Consider the following 21,323-nt stretch of genomic DNA (forward strand, 5'->3'; position numbering starts at 1 on the left):
AATGTATATTTGAAAACTGCTCAAAGAGTTTTTCCCACCACAAGAAAAAAAATTTAAACTATGTGAGGTGATGGATATAGTAACTAAATTTATTGTGGTAATCATTTCACAATATACACATATATTAAATCACTATGTTACACATCTTAAATTTATACAATGTTATATGTCAAATTATGTCTCAATAAAGCTGGAAAAATAAAAACAAAATATATTCCAAACCAACATTCTTCAAATGGTTATGTGTACACCTCGCTGTACACCAAGAACGAAGACTTCCTAAGGGCTGTATGGGCAGGGATGGTTTGCAGGGAGTCAATTTCAAGACCCTTAATTTCCAATGACCTACTCTTTTTCAAAAGTCACCTGCTTGAGCAAGGATCTGCAGTAATTCTTTCCATGTTCTTTTCTTAAGTCAGCTTCTTACAATGCTTGTTATTGTACATATATTATTTGTGTGTGTGTGTGAGAGACAAAAGGCTCACATCTAGAATATACAACAAACTTCTACAAATCAATAAATAAAAAAAAAAACTAATAGAAGAATGGAGGAAAGACTTGAACAGACATTTCACAAAAGAAGATATCCAGAAGGCCAATAAGGATAAGTAAAGTAAAAGTGACCAATTTCATTTGTCATTCAGGAAACGCAGATTAAAACCGAACTTGAGGATATGGGGAGGGGGAAGGGTGAGCTGTGACAAAGCGAGAGAGAGGAATGGACATATATACACTACCAAACGTAAGGTAGATAGCTAGTGGGAAGCAGCCGCATAGCACAGGGAGATCAGCTCGGTGCTTTGTGACCACCTGGAGGGGTGGGATAGGGAGGGTGGGAGAGGGAGATCAAGAGGGAAGAGATATGGGAACATATGTATATGTATAACTGATTCACTTTGTTATAAAGCAGAAACTAACACACCATTGTAAAGCAATTATACCCCAATAAAGATGTTAAAAAAATAAAACCACATGAGATACCATTATATATTACCAGAGTATCTAAATTAAAAATATTGATAATAACAAGCACTGGAGAGGATGGGGAGCAAAACTAGAACTCTTACACATTGCTGGTGAGTCATACAGACTGCCAAGAGTCACATGAAAAGATGCTCAACATCACTAATTATTAGAGAAATACAAATCAAAACTATAATGAGATATCACCTCACACTGGTCAGAATGGCCATCATCAAAAAATCTACAAACAATAATGCTTGAGAGGGTGTGGAGAAAACGGAACCCTCCTACACTGTTGGTGGGAATATAAACTGGTACGGTCACTGTGGAGAATGGTATGGCGGTTCCTTAAAAAACTAAAAATAGAACTACCATATGATCCAGCAATCCAACTCCTGGGCACATATCTGGAGAAAACCATAATTCAAAAAGTACATGCACCTCAATGTTCATTGCAGCATAATTTACAATAGCCAAGACCTGGAAGCAACCTAAATGTCCATCAACGGAGGAATGGATAAAGAAGATGTGGTACGTATATAGAATGGAATATTACTCAGCCATAAAATAGAATGAAATAGTGCCATTTGTAGCAACATGGATGGACCTAGAGATTGTCATACTGAGTGAAGTCAGTCAGACAGAGAAAGACAAATATCATACGATAACGCTTATATGTGGAATCTTAAAAAATGGTACAAATGAACTTATTTACAAGACAGAAACAGAGTCACAGATATAGAAAACAAACTCATGGTTACCAAGGGGGAAGTGGGGGGGAGGGATAAATTGGGAGACTGCGATTGACAGTACACACTACTATATATAAAATAGATAACTAATAAGGACCGACTATATAGCACAGGGAACTCTGCTCAACACTCTGTAATGACCTATATTGGAATAGAATCTAAAAAAGAGTGGATATATGTATATGTAAAACTCATTCACTTTGCTGTACAGCAAAACTAACGCAACACTGTAAATCAACTATACTCCAATAAAAATTAATTTTAAAAAAAGATACTATTTACCCACATCTATTCCAACACCAGCTACTGCCAGACTCCTTCTTTGCAGTACGCGGGCTTCTCACTGTTGTGGCCTCTCCCGTTGCGGAGCACAGGCTCCAGACGCGCAGGTTCAGCGGCCCTGGCTCATGGGCCTAGCCGCTCCACGGCATGTGGGATCTTCCCGGACTGTGGCACGAACCCGTGTCCCCTGCACCGGCAGGCGGACTCTCAACCACTGAGCCACCAGGGAAGCCCCAGACTTCTTAATTTTTGGTTTATCTCACTGAGGTCTTGGTTTGTATTTCCCCAATCGCTAATGCGACTGAACATCTTGTCACGTGTTCATCAGCCAAATGTGGGTCCTCTTCTGTAAAAATGCCTGGCTCTAAAGCAACTATACTCCAATAAAAATTAATTTTAAAAAATGCCTGGCCCTGTCTCTTTGTACATTTTCTACTAGGTTGTTTGTCCACTTTTCATTGATTTGTAAGAATTATTGAGATTTCATGATATTAACCCTTTTTTGGTTTTTTGGGTTACAAAAGCCTTCTCCTAGTTTATAACCTATCCCTAAAGTGTTGTTTTATGAACAGAAGTTCTGAAGATTCATATTAAGTCAAGTTTATTCACCATTTCTTTTATGTTAGTGCCTTTGGTATCTTGCTTATAAAATCCTTTTCTACACAGTCCAAGGTCCAAAAGATTTTCACCTATATTTTCTACTAAAACTTAAATATAAATTTTATTATTTAAGTCCTTGATTGATTTGCAGTTGACTTTTGTCTGCAGTGTGAGATAGGAACCCCATCTCTCTCTTTTTTTCATATGGACAACCATTTATTCCCTCCAGTTATTGAATAGTCTCTCCTTTTTCCACTGATCTGCCATACTACCACTGTCATAAAAGTTCCAGATATGCATGGATATGTTTCTGCACCTTCTATTTTATTCTACTGGTCAATTTGCTTATTACTGCAAATGATCACACTATGCTAACTAATACAGCTTCATAAGTCTTAATATCTGGTAGAGCAAAACATTCAGAAATGTTTTGGCTATTTTCCACCCTTTAAGCTTCGATACAAATTTTAGGGTCAGGAAAGTTTGTGGAATTTTGATTGGATTTGCATCATGTATGTACATCAACATGAGGAAATCAGTTTTTATGATATTGTCTCCTGACCTATGATTATGGTATACCTTTACACTTTTCTTCAATGTTTTCCAATAAAGTTTCATAATTTTCCCCAAATCTTATCTTGAATTTATTTCTAGAAATGATATATTCTTGAATATTATTTTACATCTTCATTATTTTACATTTTATATTGTTGCTTGCTAGTGAAAAGAAATACAATGTCAATCTCTTTTTTCCAGGTTTACTGAGATATAATTGATATATAACATTGTGTAAGTTTAAAGTGGACAATGTGTTGATTTGATACACTTATATATCGATGAGTATCAACCTTAAATCCAGCTACCTTACTCAGCTCTTCTATTATTTCAAATAGTTTAATAATTTGTCTAATAATTTGTATATTACTGCAAATAATAAAAGTTTTCTTTCTGTTTTCCAATTCTCATGACTTTATTTTCCTTGTCTTAAGTTGACTAAGATCAACAATGTTGGGAAAAACTATTGAAAGCTGATTTCCTTGACTAGCTTCTTATTTTAAAGAAATGCTTCTCACGTTTCCCATTTAAAACGATATTTGCTGTAAACATTTATCAGGTTAAGGAAGTTTTCTTCTATTCCTAATTAAATTATGAATGTATACTGAGTCTTATTACAAGTGTTTCCATTAAATTATCATATGCTTTTTCTCCTTTAATATATTAATGTGTGAATTTATATTTACAGATTTTTTTCCAAAATTAAACCATCATTGTATTTTTAGGGAAAATCCAACTAGATCACGACCTTTTTTATAAACACAGTTGGATTCAACTTGCTAACATGTTGTTTAAGGTTTTACATCTATATTAATAAGTAATATGGATCATTTTCCTTTTTCATAGGTTTGGCTTACAATGGTCTAATTTTGTTATACTAGAGTATACAGAATTAATACTAGACTCAAAATAAATCAGGAAAATTCTCTCTTTGGGGGCACAGGAGGAGAGTTATAAATTTGACATAAAAGTTTGGTAGAACTAATCTGTAAAATCATCTAGGCTTGGTGTTTTCCTGGTGGAAGATTTTAAACTACTGCTTCAATTTCCTTAGTAATTATATAGGACAATTCAAATTTTCTATTTATTCTTTTTTTTTTAGTTTTTTTTTTTTTGAGGTGGACCATTTTTTAAAGTCTTTATTGAATTTGTTACAATATTGCTTCTCTTTCATGTTTTGGTTTTTTGGCCGTGAGGCATGTGGGATCTTAGCTCCCCAACCAGGATTGAACCTGCACCCCCTGCATTGCAAGGCAAAGTCTTAACCACTGGCCTGCCAGGGAAGTCCCTTCTATTTATTCTTGAGACAATATTATGAAGCTGTATTTTTTGAGGAAAATATTTTTTATGAAAAGAAATTTTGTCCATTTTCCCTAAGTTTTCAGATTTATTAGTATACAGTTGGTGGTGGTATTCCCTTGCCTTTTTAATATTTATCCTTTTAATTTCTGCTTTATCTGTGCCTGTATTCCCTTTTTCCTATTAATACTATTTTTGTCTTCTCTATTTCTTTCTTATTTTTGCCAAAGATTTATCTATTTGTTGGTCTTTTCAAAGAATCAAATGTTGGTCTCATTGATCTTCTCTTTTCTACCTTTCCTTTCCATTTAATTTATTTTCACTCTTACTTTGTTTTATTTTTCCTACTACTTTATTTGGGTATATTCTGTTGGGATTTTTTCCTGAGATTTTACGTTGGATATGTAGTTCCTTTTTTAGCCTTTCTTCTTTTCTTTCTTTCTTTTTTTTTTTTTTTTTTGCGGTATGTGGGCCTCTCACTGTCGTGGCCTCTCCTGTTGCGGAGCACAGGCTCCGGACGTGCAGGCTCAGCGGCCATGGCTCACGGGCCCAGCCGCTATGCAGCATGTGGGATCTTCCCGGACCCGGGCACAAACCCGTGTCCCCTGCATCAGCAGGCGGACTCTCAACCACTGCGCCACCAGGGAAGCCCTTTTCTTCTTTTTTAATGTGAATACTCCAGGTGATAAGTTTCTGCTGAAACACACTTTTACTGCATCTCACAGGTTTTGATATGTTGTATTTTTATTACCATTCAGTTCTACAAATTAAAAATTTGTTCTCATTAGTATTTATTCTTTAACCCATGACTTATCTAGAAGCATGTGATTTAATTTCCAAATATATACAGATATTTAATCTTATTGGCATTGACTTTTAACTTAATTGTGTATTGTTAGATAACATAATCTGTGTGAAATTTATTGAGACTTGCTTTCTTCCTGGCCAGTTCAATTTTGGTAAATGTTCCTTCCACATGTGGTTAAGAAAAATGTATATTCTCTAATTGATGGATGCTTTTTTTTTTTGTATACATGTCCACTAAAATAAGCTTGTTACCTGTGTTGTTAAAATACCCTTGTTTCTGTTTTCATTTGCTTTACATATCAATAATTGAGAGAAGTGCATTAAAATCTCCCACTATGATGGTGAATTTTCCAATTTCTCCATGTAATTTTGTCATTTTTGATGTATATTTTTGAGGTTATCTTATTAGTTGCATACATGTTTAAACTTATATATTTTGTTTGGATTGAACTTTTATTATTATAAAGTGACCTTCATTATCTCTAACGATGATTTGTTTGTGGCAAGGTATATTTAATTGATATTAATTCAGTTACTCAGGCTTTTTTTGGTTAGTGTTTGCCTGGTATGTTCTTTTCCATTCTTTTTCTTTCAATATTTGTGTCCTTATGCTTCAAATGTGCTTCTTGTAAATAGCACTTAGCTAGATTTTTAAAAAGTCAACCTGACCTTATGTCTTTTAACAGGTATTTCTTTTTTAAAAATATTATTTTTTCATGTTTATTTATTTTTATTTATTTATTTATTATTTTTGGCTGTGTTGGATCTTAGTGGCGGCATGCGGGATCTTTTGTTGTGGTACGTGGGCTTCTCTCTAGTTGTGGTGCGCAGGTTTTCTCTCTCTAGTTGTGGCACGTGGGCTCAGTAGTTGCGGGACGTGGGTTTAGATGCCCTGCAGCATGTGGGATTTTAGTCCCCCAACCAGTGATCAAACCCACATCCCCTGCATTTGAAGGTGGATTCTTTACCACTGCACCACCAGGGAAGTCCCTTAACAGGTATTTCTAACCCATTAACTTATTTGAAACTGTTTCTATCATTTAAGTTTGTTACTACAACTGTCTCACTCTTTGTATCTTTGTTAATCCTTTATTACTTTGAAAATCCATTGTCTACATCTTCCATTTTAGCCCCCTCTTGTGTACCCATGTTCTCTCTCCGTTCTCAACACTTGTCATGTGTATATTATCTCACATTTTAAGTCTGGGTTATTATGAATATACTTTCTCCTCTTCTTCTTTGGTCTTTTTCTCTTTTTTTGGACACCAACACACTTTACTAAGGTATGTGAAGACTCTCGGTACACATAGCTCTTGCAGTATCTACTGGATTTCTTTGACCTCCTATTTAATTACTTCTATCAAGTGTTTTAAATCTAGGATTTGTGTGGCAAACCTGAGGCCTTGTGTATTTGAAAATATTTTTATCATTCCCTTTCACTTGAATGACAATTTGGATGGATATAAAATTCTAAGTTTACAGTTGTTTTCCCTATAACACATTTAGAATTATTACTCCATTTACACTTGCATCCAATGTTGCTGCTGAAAAGTAAGATGTCAATGTGACTCTTGTTCTTTTTTATATGATATTGCTCTTTCTCTCTGGGAACATTTAGAATTTCCTCTTTGTTTTTGATGTTCTTAAATCTCATTATGTCTATTTTGTCAGTTTTTCCTTCTCTCTCCTATTTGGTAGTCTATCATCTATTTAGAGCTGAAGTCTTTCTTCTTTCTTTAATTCTGACGAATTATCTCTATTATTTTTTAAAAGATTTCCTTCTCCCTCTTTTTACTTTTTTTCCTGAGACTCCTATTATATGGATTTTGTAACTTTTACTTTCAATTCCTTATAGCTTTTCTTTATTTTTTCAATTTGTTTATCTTCACCTGTTCCCTTCTGTAAAGTTCTATTAAAGTCCCATAATCTGATCATCTAGTTTTTTTAATTCATTCTTCAGCTGCACCCATTTCACTACTTATCCTATATAACTGTATCTCTATTTTAACTATTATACCTAAATGGTTCTACCTGGTTTTGCTTTATCATTTCTTGCTTCATATTATTAACATCTTCCCTTATCTCCTGTAGCATGTTCATTTTGTTGACTTCTAAATTCTTGAACTGACTATTCTAAACTCTCCTAATGGTGTGTGAAATGTGGCCTGTTAGCTCATACTCCACAGGGAGTACTGGCTCCTCAGGAGGACAGACCAGAACCAGGCCTTCAGCCCCAGGAGCTCAAAATCCCTAGGCACCAAAGATCTGCCCCCACAAAGCAACTCCTCAGTTCAGGGTTTCAACCTTATCAAACTTCTCCTCCAAGGAGGAACAACCCAAGGAGGAGGCACTTCTAAAAGTATAACCCACCTGTTCTAGGGTGTGGAGGCCAACAGGTAAGTCAATGCCTAAATCCAATTCGCACCCATTTTCCTTAGCTTCTCTCTCATGCAGGGCCTCAGTGCTGCTCTGATTTTACTTTCTACTCCTGTGAGAGGACAGGCATCAGCGTCCCGAGGCAAAGGGGAACTTGGGTTGTTTTTGTCTTCCTATTTTACTTCCTTCCCTGGCTGTAACCTCACTCATCATACATGCCAGCTCAGAATATCCCCTTATCTTCCCAGGGGTTTTGCACACTATTCTCTGAATCCTGGTATCATGAGGTTTCTCTCTAAAGTTACTCTAGGTTTAATCTTCAGAGAACATGCAGAAGTCTGTGCTAATTCAGTACCTTGTCAGGAACCAGAGCCTCCTCCAGCTGGTCTTTCACTAGGTGGTTTTTGACATATAACCCAAACAGATTTAAAGAAATGAGTGACACTGCTACATCAAAATTCCTTCTACTTGTTTATAAGGTTCTCAGTGCTTACATCTATGAAAACTGAAAACAATAATACAATTGATGCTGAACACTGTCTCTCTCTAACATTAAGTAACATTCAATCATGGATGGATGGCTATTTGGGGGGAAATGTAGCCCTATCCATCCACTAAACAGATATTTTTCCAATACAATTTGACTTATGTTTGATAATTATTAACAATTATAATTACATTCCCTTGATCAATTATAAACAAATAATTAAAGTCACTCTTAAATAATTTTTAAAAATTTAGAGCCCTAGGGTCACGAGAAATAAAAACAAAAATATATATTTGAGCTGTTTTTTGCAAAATGAAACAAATGATAGGGTGATTAGGAAAAAGTCTTTCATGAAAAAATATATATTACATTGGGATAAATGCGGTGGAAGAAATGCAATACAAAAACAAATTCAAAGAAATGAACGAATAATCTAAAGTTTCTTTTTTAAAAAAATTTTTAAAATTTTATTTATTTTTTTATACAGCAGGTTCTTATTAGTTATCCATTTTATACTTATGAGTGTATATATGTCAATCCCAATCTCCCAATTCATCACACCACCCCCCTCCCTGCCACTTTCCCCCCTTGGTGTCCATATGTTTGTTCTCTATGTCTGTGTCTCTATTTCTGCACTGCAAACTGGTTCATCTGTACCATTTTTCTAGGTTCCACATATATGCGTTAATATACGATATTTGTTTTTCTCTTTCTGACTTACTTCACTCTGTATGACAGTCTCAAGACCCATCCACACCTCTACAAATGACCCAGTTTCGCTCCTTTTTATGGCTGAGTAATATTCCATTGCATATATGTGCCACATCTTCTTTATCCATTCATCTGTCAATGGGCATTTAGGTTGCTTCCATGACCTGGCTATTGTAAATAGTGCTGCAATGAACACTGGGGTGCATGTGTCTTTTTGAACTATGGTTTTCTCTGGGTATATGCCCAGTAGTGGGATTGCTGGGTCATATGGTAATTCTATTTTTAGTTTTTTAAGGAACCTCCATACTGTTCTCCATAGAGGCTGTATCAATTTACATTCCCACCAACGGTGCAAGAGGGTTCCCTTTTCTCCACACCCTCTCCAGCATTTGCTGTTTGTAGATTTTCTAATGATGGCCATTCTAATTGGTGATACCTCATCGTAGTTTTGATTTGCATTTCTCTAATAATTAGTGATGTTGAGCATCTTTTCATGTGCTTCCTGGCCATCTGTATGTCTTCTTTGGAGAAATGTCTATTTAGGTCTACTGCCCATTTTTTGATTGGATTGTTTGTTTTTTTGATATTGAGCTGCATGAGCTGCTTATAAATTTTGGAGATTAATCCTTTGTCAGTTGCTTCATTTGCAAATATTTTCTCCCATTCTGAGGGTTGTCTTTTCGTCTTGTTTATGGTTTCCTTTACTGTGCAAAAGCTTTTAAGCTTCATTAGGACCCATTTGTTTATTTTTGTTTTTATTTCCATTTCTCTAGGAGGTAGGTCAAAAAGGATCTTGCTGTGATTTATGTCATGGAGTGTTCTGCCTATGTTTTCCTCTAAGAGTTTTATAGTGTCTGGCCTTACATTTAGGTCTTCAATCCATTTTGAGCTTATTTTTGTGTATGGTGTTAGGGAGTGTTCTAATTTCATTCCTTTACATGTAGCTGTCCAGTTTTCCCAGTACCACTTATTAAAGAGGCTGTCTTTTCTCCATTGTATATTCCTGCCTCCTTTATCAAAGATAAGGTGATCATATGTGTGTGGGTTTATCTCTGGGCTTTCTATCCTGTTCCATTGATGTATATTTCTGTTTTTGTGCCAGTATGATACTGTCTTGATTACTGTAGCTTTGTAGTATAGTCTGAAGTCCGGGATCCTGATTCCTCCAGCTCCATTTTTCTTTCTCAAGACTGCTTTGGCTCTTTGGGGTCTTTTGTGTCTCCATACAAATTTTAAGATTTTTGTGTCCTAGTTCTGTAAAAAATGCCATTGGTAATTTGATAGGGATTGCACTGAATCTGTAGATTGCTTTGGGTAGTATAGTCATTTTCACAATATTGATTCTTCCAATCCAAGAACATGGTATATCTCTCCATCTGTTTGTATCGTCTTTAATTTCTTTCAACAGTGTCTTATAGTTTTCTGCATACAGGTCCTTTGTCTCCCTAGGTAGGTTAATTCCTAGGTATTTTATTCTTTTTGTTGCAATGGTAAATGGGAGTGTTTCCTTAATTTCTCTTTCAGATTTTTCATCATTAGTATATAGGAATGCAAGATATTGCTGTGCATTAATTCTGTATCCTGCAACGTTACCAAATTCATTGATTAGCTCTAGTAGTTTTCTGGTGACATCTTTAGGATTCTCTATGTATATTATCATGTCATCTGCAAACAGTGACAGTTTTACTTCTTCTTTTCCAATTTGTATTCCTTTTATTTCTTGTTCTTCTCTGATTGCTGTGGTTAGGACTTTGAAAACTATGTTGAATAATAGTGGCGAGAGTGGACATCCTAGCCTTGTTCCTGATCTTAGAGGAAATGCTTTCAGTTTTTCACCATTGAGAATGATGTTTGCTGTGCATTTGTCGTATATGGCCTTTATTACGTTGAGGTAGGTTCCCTCTACGCCCACTTTCTGGAGATTTTTTATCATAAATCGGTGTTGAATTTTGTCAAAAGCTTTTTCTGCATCTGTTGAGATGATCAAGTATGGTTTTTATCCTTCAATTTGTTAATATGGTGTATCACATTGATTGATATGCGTATATTGAAGAATCCTTGCATCCCTGGGATAAATCTCACTTGATCATGGTGTATGATCCTTTTAATGTGTTGTTGGATACTGTTTGCTAGTATTTTGTTGAGGATTTTTGCATCTATATTCATCACTGATATTGGTCTGTAATTTCCTTTTTTCACAGTATCTTTGTCTGGTTTTGGTATCAGGGTAATGGTGACCTCATAGAATGAGTTTGGGAGTGTTCCTTCCTCTGCAATTTTTTGGGAGAGTTTGAGAAGGATGGGTGTTAGCTCTTCTCTAAATGTTTGATAGAATTCACCTGTGAAGCCATCTGATCCCGGACTTTGTTTGCTGGAAGATTTTAAATCACAGTTTCAATTTCATTACTTGTGATTGGTCTGTCCATATTTTCTATTTCTTCCCGGTTCAGTCTTGGAAGGTTATACCTTTCTAAGAATTTGTCCATTTCTTCCAGGTTGTCCATTTTATTGGCATAGAGTTGCTTGTAGTAGTCTCTTGGGATGCTTTGCATTTCTGTGGTGTCTGTTGTAACCTCTCCTTTTTCACTTCTAATTTTATTGATTTGAGTCCTCTCCCTCCTTTTCTTGATGAGTCTGGCTAATGGTTTATCAATTTTGTTTATCTTCTCAAAGAACCAGCTTTTAGTTCTATTGATCTTTGCTATTGTGTTCTTTGTTTCTATTTCATTTATTTCTGCTCTGATCTTTATGATTTCTTTCCTTCTGCTAACTTTGGGTTTTGTTTGTTCTTCTTTCTCTAGTTCCTTGAGGTGTAAGGTTAGATTGTTTATTTGAGATTTTTGTTGTTTCTTGAGGTAGGCTTGTATTGCTATAAACTTCCCTCTTAGAACTGCTTTTGCTGCACACCATAGGTTTTGGATCGTGTTTTTGTTGTCATTTGTCTCTAGGTATTTTTTGATTTCCTCTTTGATTTCTTCAGTGATCTCTTGGTTATTTAGTAACGCATTGTTTAGCCTCCATGTGTTTGTATTTTTTACATTTTTTTCCCTGTAACTGATTTCTAATCTCATAGCGTTGTGGTCAGAAAAGATGCTTGATATGATTTCAATTTTCTTAAATTTACTGAGGCTTGATTTGTAACCCAAGATGTGATCTAACCTGGAGAATGTTCCATGTGCACTTGAGAAGAAACTGTAATCTTCCATTTCTGGATGCAATGTCCTATAAATATCAATTAAATCTATCTGGTCTATTGTGTCATTTAAAGGTAGTATTTACTTATTAATTTTCTGTTTCGATGATCTGTCCATTGGTGTATGTGAGGTGTCAAAAGTCCCCCGCTATTACTGTGTTACTGTCGATTTCCTCTTTTATACCTGTTAGCAGTTGCCTTATGTATAGAGGTGCTCCTATGTTGGGTGCATATATATTTATAATTGTTATATCTTCTTCTTGGATTGATCCCTTGATCATTATGTAGTGTCCTTCCTTTTCTCTTGTAACATTCTTTATTTTAAAGTCTATTTTACCTGATATGAGTATTGCTACTCCAGCTTTCTTTTGATTTCCATTTTCCTGGAATATCTTTTTCCATCCCCTCACGTTCAGTCTGCATGTGTCCCTAGGTCTGAAGTGGGTCTCTTGTAGATAGCATATATATGGGTCTTGTTTTTGTATCCATTTAGCGAGCCTGTGGTTTTTACTTTGTGTGTGCCCTCCAAGAGTGGAGTCTCTGTTTCCCCCAGGGAAAAGTCCTGCAATCGAATCCCACTAGCCTTCAGAGTCTGATTCTCTATGAATTCCTCCTCCCGTTGCCAGACCTCCAGGTTGGGAAGCCTGACGTGGGGCTCAGAACCTTCACTCCAGTGGGTGGCCTTCTGTGGTATAAGTGTTCTCCAGTTTGTGATTTGATTTTATTGTGATTGTGCCCCTCTTACCGTCTTATTGTGGTTTTTCTTTTGTCTTTGTATGTGGGGTATCTTTTTTGGTGAGTTCCAGTGCCTTCCTGTTGAAGATTGTTCAGCAGTTAGTTGTGATTTTGATGCTCTCGCAAGAGGGAGTGAGTGCACATCCTTCTATTCTGCCATCTTGAACCTATCTCTCAACTGCATTTCTAAACACTTCAGTTCCTGGCTGTGCCTCCCTGGGAGGATCCTGAGCAAACCCAGGTCCTGTCCACATGGATGTAGCCCCAGGTTGTCCTGAAGCCCAAATCCCAGCAAGTCCTATGGAGACTGAACTCCTGTTGCAAGGATGCTGGCCCTTCGAGTCCCAAAGCTGAGGACCTGGTGGTGCTTGAGGAGACAGAACTCTAAAGTTTCTGTTAAAGGATAATTTGTTCATAAATTTTTTAAATTGGATGAGATGGAGGTGTTATATATGTAAAAAAAGTTATTTTTAGTTACCAACATTTACAATATATAGGAAATTATATCCCTTGTAATTATTTACATTTATGATGAAAAACTTTTAAGCTCAACCTAAAAATATCTGAAGAGATTCGTTACTTTTCTGTCTTTCTGAAATTATTCAAGCACAGACGTTTGAATATACTGTTTCAAAAAGCACCTCATTCTTCTTCCAATCTACAAAACCAGTAAGTCTTCTATACTTTTGTCTTACCCCATTTTCCTCATCACCTGAAAAAGTTTTTATTCCTTTTACTCTTTTATCTAACATTTCTTCTTAGTTGAAAAATTGTGTTGATTGTCTTTCTAATGTCTATTTCTCTCCTCTCCTCTGTTCCGTTCTCACTGCCCTCGTTCCAATCTTTATTATCTCACCTGAGTGCTATTTCAGTTCTCCAACTTTACTTGCCACTCTGCAAACCATATCACACATACCGTTGCCAGATTATTCTTCCTGAAGTTCTGTCTGCCCTGGCCAGCAATACATCCACCAACCCACTAACTGACAGAGTTGACCTGTGAAGAATCTTAGACACTTGCTACTTGTTCCCAACCTGCTCCAATGCCTATCCTGTTCTATCTCCCCATTAAGATCCTGTTTCTGCTCTTCAGCCATGATCCGTGCATAAGGATCCCTCAAATTTATTCCTAGGGCCCTTCTGGCTTCACACTATTTCAGCCAGGATACTGCATTAGAAGAGGAGCTCCCCCCTCAGAATATCCCACAGACCCCATCCAAGTCCACTCAAATCACTCCACAAGGGTTGAAGGGACAAAGCAGAAAACAAAACTCACATAAGTTCAGCTACGATCTGGTACTTCAGTGCCTTTCAGTAGCAATCCATTGTCAAATAAGTCAAATACAAAGTCTTCTCTATGTAGGCCAAGGTCTAGAGCAAAATAGCCCTAATCTGCCTTTACAGCTTAATTTCCCACTACTTCCCTACATGTCTTCTATGATTCTAAAAAACCAGAACTACTAATATACTTCATTTTTTCTTTCTCTATATCTTTGTAAAGTTCTTTCTATCTAGAATCCCCTGCCTTCTTACTATGACTCCAACTTTAATTGCTACTTTTACCCATTCATTTAGAGTCAGATCACATATTACCTTCACTTTAAGTGGTTTTTGTAACCCCCTAAAGGGAATAATAGCTCTCTTCTTAAAAACCTAATAGTACTACTACTATACTATATAAATACATGTTTTATATATTAAATATAATATATATTTAATATACATTAATAAGTACAAATATGTTATAAATATATAATACATATTTTATAGAATATATATTTTATACAGTATATTTTATATATATATATATATATATATATATATATAATATGTATACACACACACACATCATATACTCATTCTCTGCCTGTGTTTTTGTTTTAAACTTTCCACTATGCTTTGGGCAACCTGTAGGAAGGGACTACGCCAGACTCATCCTTGTGTCCTCCACAGCACATAGTAGTTATTCAATAAATATTTGTTTGAATTATTAAGTATATATCAATCACTGAATTTTGAGTAAATGCCCAAGGTTCCTGGTTCATGAGCTTCCAAACATAATTCTTATTTATTAAAAAACCTTCATTAAAGAGGGCTTTCAAAGCGTATTCATATACGTAAGATAATTCAGAATTTAAGAATAAGTAAATATATCAATAGTAAAATAAAGGTAAGAGACTTAATATATTTAGGAAGAAAATATGCAGTAGGAAAAAAAATAGTTAGGTATTAGAATAAGTACCAATAATTAGTTAGGTATCAGAAAATTCCAATTCTTTTACATAGAGTGTACAGGCTAAAGGTTAAAAGCTAATGACCAAAGCCTAAATAACAGTTTGTGAATTAGTGAACAAGGACCCTGTTCACACATAGGAAAGAGTGTTCTGAAGTTAGACCCTACAGTTCATTACAAGAGCATTTGTAAAGTGTGACTAAAAAGCAAAGTACACTGTAATTTGTGGTAAATCACTCAATGGGAGAGACTGTGTTTTATTCATCTTTGTACCCACATAGTGCCCAATGAATTAAAATCAAAAGACACTTGTTAAAATCAACATAGACGTTTAAATGACTGTTGTCCCATTTAAAATAAGCCACCCTGCAAGACTGACACACTATAATAATAATTTCCTTCCGTCAAAGAGCTTGCAATTGTTCCCCACTATCTATGGCAGGAAGTTAAAACTCTTTAGCCTGGGATTCAAGTGCCCTCACAATTTTCTTTCCTTTTCTAAAGTCTTATTTCCCACTTCTTTCCTTCAGGCATCTTATTTGTCAGTCAAATTGAACTCCTGATTTCACACTTGCTTGCCTCTGTATCTCTCTGTTCATCTGGCAATTTCTTATGTCATTTATCATTTTCTTCCTTGCTTTGTATCTTATACATAGTTTGTTTTCCTTATTATATTGTAAGTTCCTCATGTCAGAGACTAGGTCCTATATGTCTTTAACTATATTTTATTACCTAGCACAGGGCCTGGCACATGGTAGGCACACACACAAAGAATCTGTTGAAGGAATTACTGAATAATACCAGTAGAGCTCAACTGCGGAAACTACTTTTTGACAAGCCGTAAAAGAAAAATGCTTTTGTTAATTTATGACAGAGTTCTTAAATATAAGCAGGCATTAAAAATACTGGGGAAACTTGTTAAGTATGCAAATTCTTGGTGTTAGTTGTTACCAGGGGACTTAATACCAAGGGGCAACCATAACTATCTAATAAGGAATGAAGTCCTGAACCACTGCTGAGAATGAAAAGGGCAAAAAAGAAGAAAAGGATAAAGAGGATAACAGGCACACTCTTGGCAGTGGGAGTCATCATCAAACTCTTCCTCTGTAGTAAAGTCATTATTGGCTGTTTTTCCTTGCATCTGATCTTTGACTTTTTTTTTTAAAATACCTGGGTTTTTGTTTTGTTTTTTATAAATTTATTTATTTATTTATTTTAGGTTGTGTTGGGTCTTCGTTGCTGTGCACAGTCTTTCTCTAGTTGCAGTGAGCGGGGGCTACTCTTTGTTGTGGTGCGCGGGCTTCTCACTGCGGTGGCTCCTCTTGTTGCAGAGCATGGGCTCTAGGTGTGCGGGCTTCAGTAGTTGTGGCACACGGGCTCAGTAGTTGTGGCACATGGGCTTAGTTGCTGCACAGCACGTGGGATCTTCCCGGACCAGGGCTCGAACCCGTGTCCCCTGCATTGGTAGGCAGATTCTCAACCACTGCACCACCAGGGAAGTCCCGATCTTTGACTTTTTAAATCAGGATGACAATATCTGTTTAAGACCCATTCACTTAAATGTACATAGCGAAGCAATGATTATTTTTCTCAGAATACTTTTCAGATATGTACTGTATTTCAAAATGCACAATATATAGGTAAACCATAGAAACTTTATCCAATAAAGCTCTTTGAAAAGAATGTTACTATTTGTTCGGTATTGGAAGATCAGTTCTGCTTACAAAGCAGTAAGGCACTGAGAAAACTAATGTGTTCTCTTTAGATTATTTCAAACAGAATATGAATTACAGGAAGCAAGACTTCAAGTGGTTAAGAAGAAAAGAGTTTTGCCTTTCAGAAGTTTACAAAATGCCAGTATTCTAAACTTCATACACTGAACTCCTTAGGATAGTCTGATATAGTACACACTATCTGTCACTTCTCTATCCATTTGGCAAAGACTACATAGAGACAAATGTTACAGAGGCTCAAAAATGGAGACTTCTGGAAAAATGACCAAAGCCAGAAATAAAGTTGTACTAATTAGAAAACAAATAATTAAATGGCCAAACCCGAATGTTGTGTGATGCTGAAAAGAGATAGATTTCTAAAGCATACCATCTGTTTTACAGTTTTTATTTTGCTGTACTGCAAATCTACTCAGTAGTTTTGCAATGATCTAGCTGCTAACTCATTTGCACAATTACTTTAGGCCAGAAATACTTATTGCACAGAATCATTTGAGAGTTCAACACATTCACAGAAGAGGGCAGATATAAACCATTTTTGAGTGAAGACAATTTCTTTAGTCCTTAAAGAAAATGTTATTCAAAAAAAATGATTAGAAATTGCCAAAAGAAAGTCAGAATGCTATCACTATAAATTTATGGTATCTAAACCTATCTAGGCCTTCAGGGTCACCATCAACCCCTCTGTTGGCCATTCTAATGAAAACTCATTCTCATCTTGACCCCTCGGCAGCATTTACCTGGGAGCTGACTGCTCCTGCTTTCTCAAACACTCTTCTCACTTAACTTCCTTGGTACCACCCTCCTGACTTTCCTTCTTCCTCATCAGCTATTCCTTTTCACCCTCCACTGCTAGCTTCTCCTCTTCTAAATGTTGTAGTGTTTAAGGCAGGGTGCTAAGGCCTCTTGTCCTTTCTATCTGTATTTTCTTCCTAACTTATCTCTTCAGCCCAATGGCTTTACATGGCATCTATATACTCAGGATTCACAGATTTATATCTCCAGCTCATTCTTCTCGAGTTCCAGGCTCATACATTCAATGATCTATTTGAAATCTCCACTTGAATGCTACATAGGCATCTCAAATTTAGCATGTTTCATATGGAACTCTTGACTCACCACTCTTCCCCAGAAAAAAAAAAATCTATTTCTCCTACAGTCTTCCACATCTCAGCAAATGGCACTACCATCCAACCAGCTGTTAAAGCAAAATCTAAAAATCATCCTGATACCTCCCTTATCCTTATCTCTTATCTGATCCATCACCAAGCCCTATCAAATATACCTAAAAAATATATTACATTTATTTCTCTTCAACTCTATTGCTACCACCCTGTCCAAGCCACCATCATCTCTCAACATTACTACTGCATTATAAGCATATCATGTATCTGCAGTGCCTAACACAGTGTCTAGCAAGTCATAGATGTAAAATAACTTTCTGCATAGATAAATATTACTTAGCAATATTCCTATGTCTCTAAGACAATCTCTAATTTCCATTCTCAGACATTTTCTGACATACCTACAGATATTCATTTACTGAATCATCTACTCATCCAGCAATTATTTATTATTGTATTAATTGGTATTAGGTTTAACTGCATATTTCACAGTATCTCAAAGATGACAGACATTTGTCTCCTGCTCATATAAAAACGTCTGGAGGTAGGCAGTCAAGGGCTGGCATAGCAGCTCTATATGCTAAGAGCCCTGGTTCCTTGCATCTTGTTGCTCTGCTATCCCGTTTATAAATTCCACTCTATGATCTAATATGGCTACTTAAACTCCACCCATCACAGCTGCATTTCAGTCACTAGGGAAGAAGATGGATGTGAGGAAGGCCATACCCCCTCCATTTAAGGACACTTCCCAGAAATTGCTCCTACCTCCACTTAGATCTCATTGACCAGCACCATAACTAGCAACGAAGGGGAAGAACTAGCAAAGAAGACAAGATAGCAATGTTACCAGCTAAAAGCCAGGATCCTCATTTCCACAGAAGAAAGAGAAAATAAATACTGAGAGGTAGTAGTATCCTCTTCCAAAGTTCCTGTTGTGACCAGGTAATGTTCTGGGTACAGGGATACAAAGACCAGTAAGACATAGGGTCACAAGGGCTTCCCTGGTGGCGCAGTGGTTGAGAGTCCGCCTGCCGATGCAGGGGACTCCGGTTCGTGCCCCGGTCCGGGAAGATCCCACAGGCCGCGGAGCGGCTGGGCCCGTGAGCCATGGCCGCTGAGCCTGCGCGTCCGGAGCCTGTGCTCCGCAACGGGAGAGGCCACAACAGTGAGAGGCTCGCGTACCACACACACAAAAAAAAGACATAGGGTCACTGCTCAAGACATTAGTCCAATGGGGGAAAGCAATATGTAAATGAATAATTACTCAAGATTTCAAGCCAGGCAACAGACACTGTTAGAAGACCTTGGCTTTTCTGAATCCCTGAAGATTCCTTGCATCCAAAGAGTTGAAAGAGAAGTAGATGGTTCCAGTGCTTTACGTCACTAAACTATACAGACTGCTTCAATATTCCACAGCTTTAATAATGGACATTTCTCAGCTCTATTTTACTGGATTTGATACAAAACAAAAGTTCATTTAAACCTCTATAAACATATATAAACAACTGTGGTAGTAATTTTAACAGTTTGAAAATACCCATTTCAGAAATGTGGCAACACTCAATAATTTTTTTAACTTGTCAGAAGATGAAACTAAATGACTGTTTTAAGAAGACTATATATAAACTACAAGGCCAGATGAGAAGAAATAAGCAATGACAGCATGCCAAAAAGAAAAAAAAGAAGTAACACTGTAACTTACCGTTAACCACTGGTTATCTAGTAGTTCCTTAGCTGTGATTCTATGAGCAGGATCTACTTTCATAAGTTGTTTCAAAACACTTTTAGCTGCAAATAAGGGAAAAATCCTGAAAGTCTTATTTATCTCAACTATAATTAGTACCACACATTTTCCAGTTTATTTAGGATTAGGTCTGTATGATACGAAGGAAACTTCTCAGTTATAAAATAAGTATCATCAGTACCAATGGCTAGTATTAAATAAAGTTTAAGGCCTAAAGTGAGGTTTTATTGCCTGGATTACCTGGTTTATGGTCTATAGTAAAAAATTAGCTAGATAATCAGCAAATTTCCTCTTCAATTTTTATTATGCATTTTCTGTTTTTGCTGCAAGTTTCAACTATAACAAGCACAGTGAAGATATCACTATTACCACAAGTAAATAGTGTATTTCTACAAGTAAATTTAATGACTAACCAGAGATCTAAAGTATCTGAGTTACTGGCTGCCTTTCTTATATTATGTATACTTGCTTTAGTAAATAATAACAAATCTATACTTACCAGAATCACTTATGGAATCCCAGACTGAACCTTTAAAATGTAGTTCTCCCTTTCTTATTAACTCAAAAAGCTTCTCTTCTGAGCTTGCCATAAAGGGTGCTTCTCCACATAATCTACAACAAAGACAGTCGTTTTGTTAAGATTTTTAAAAAAATAATCAGAATGAGGCTATTAAAAATTAAGTTTCCACAGGACTTGGAAGTAGTGGTGCTTCATATTTAAGTAAAGGAGAGAAAGAGGTGGGAACTTCTCTGGATGTAGAAATGGAAGCGAAGGGCTTTTGCAAGATCTGTGCTAGGCTCTTGTATACATTGGAACTTCCACATTTGCAAATGACCCAAAGCTCTTCCAGGTGGGGAAACACTAAAGGGTTAAAATACAGAAAGGTGTGTGAGTTTAAGTGCACAGTAATAGTGGTGGATGATAGAGGAGAAACACTTCAACGTGAGCAAAGGTAAGGTAACACCTTAAGGTACATAATTCACATTGGACTTACAGAAAGATATACAGAGTTATCAGAGTCTAACGAGAGTTATCAGAGTCTAATGACCATGTAAGAGTTTTATCTGTGGTAAAATGCTACACGAATGTTAGTGATAGTAAGAATAACCCTGGGGTCTACAGGCTCTGAGTCAAAACCAAAAATCCATTAAAATGGCCACAACTCTTCAAAAATGATACATAAAATGAAGAAAATCTGAATGAGGAAAATCAGTCTGGAAGGGTGAAAGCTGAGTATATGTAACAACCAATATCAGTAAAGCCATGTGTATACAGTAAACATGGGCTTATTTGTAGATTCTGTAGTACGGGGACTATGAGTCTTTAGAACCTTTTAAAGGAAGCACCGTGCTATACTTTACAAAGAGCATGGCAAGCCTATGCTTCAATAGGTGATCTAGTCCAAAACTACAAGAACATGCTTAAAAGTTGCAAACGTTAGCCATCATCTTTATCATCAACCCCAACATCTGAGGGCAACCCTGTAGACAACAACCAGATTTTCCCAATGACAACCAGAGAGAAGTTGGACCTGGACTCATCACAGAGGCAACTCTAACTCTGTATGTCTATTCTTCAACTCTCAGGATTATACTTTTCCACTTTATTATGGAAACAGTAAAACGGCAGAATTCCATTACACTTCCCAAATGCTGGTCTATTATGTACATAAGTATAATGTATAATGATCTCCAGGTCTCTTAACAGATTTTTACTGATTTTTGTTTTTAG

At 36.3% G+C, this 21,323-nt stretch overlaps 1 protein-coding gene across 6 annotated transcripts in view; it reads right to left on the reverse strand.

The window, feature by feature from the left end:
* STK33 (serine/threonine kinase 33) overlaps positions 1 to 21,323 on the reverse strand; it is a 173,485-nt gene that overhangs the window by 28,354 nt on the left and 123,808 nt on the right. For all 6 annotated transcript variants that reach the window (XM_073808595.1, XM_073808592.1, XM_073808590.1 and 3 more), the window contains 2 exons: positions 20,091 to 20,203; positions 19,550 to 19,635 (listed from right to left, as the gene is read on the reverse strand). In XM_073808595.1, coding sequence (XP_073664696.1) covers positions 19,550 to 19,635; positions 20,091 to 20,203 — 199 coding nt within the window. The remainder of the gene's footprint in view (positions 1 to 19,549; positions 19,636 to 20,090; positions 20,204 to 21,323) is intronic.

Source organism: Tursiops truncatus, chromosome 8 (assembly GCF_011762595.2).
Source record: "Tursiops truncatus isolate mTurTru1 chromosome 8, mTurTru1.mat.Y, whole genome shotgun sequence".
NCBI classification, from domain to species: Eukaryota; Metazoa; Chordata; class Mammalia; order Artiodactyla; family Delphinidae; genus Tursiops; species Tursiops truncatus.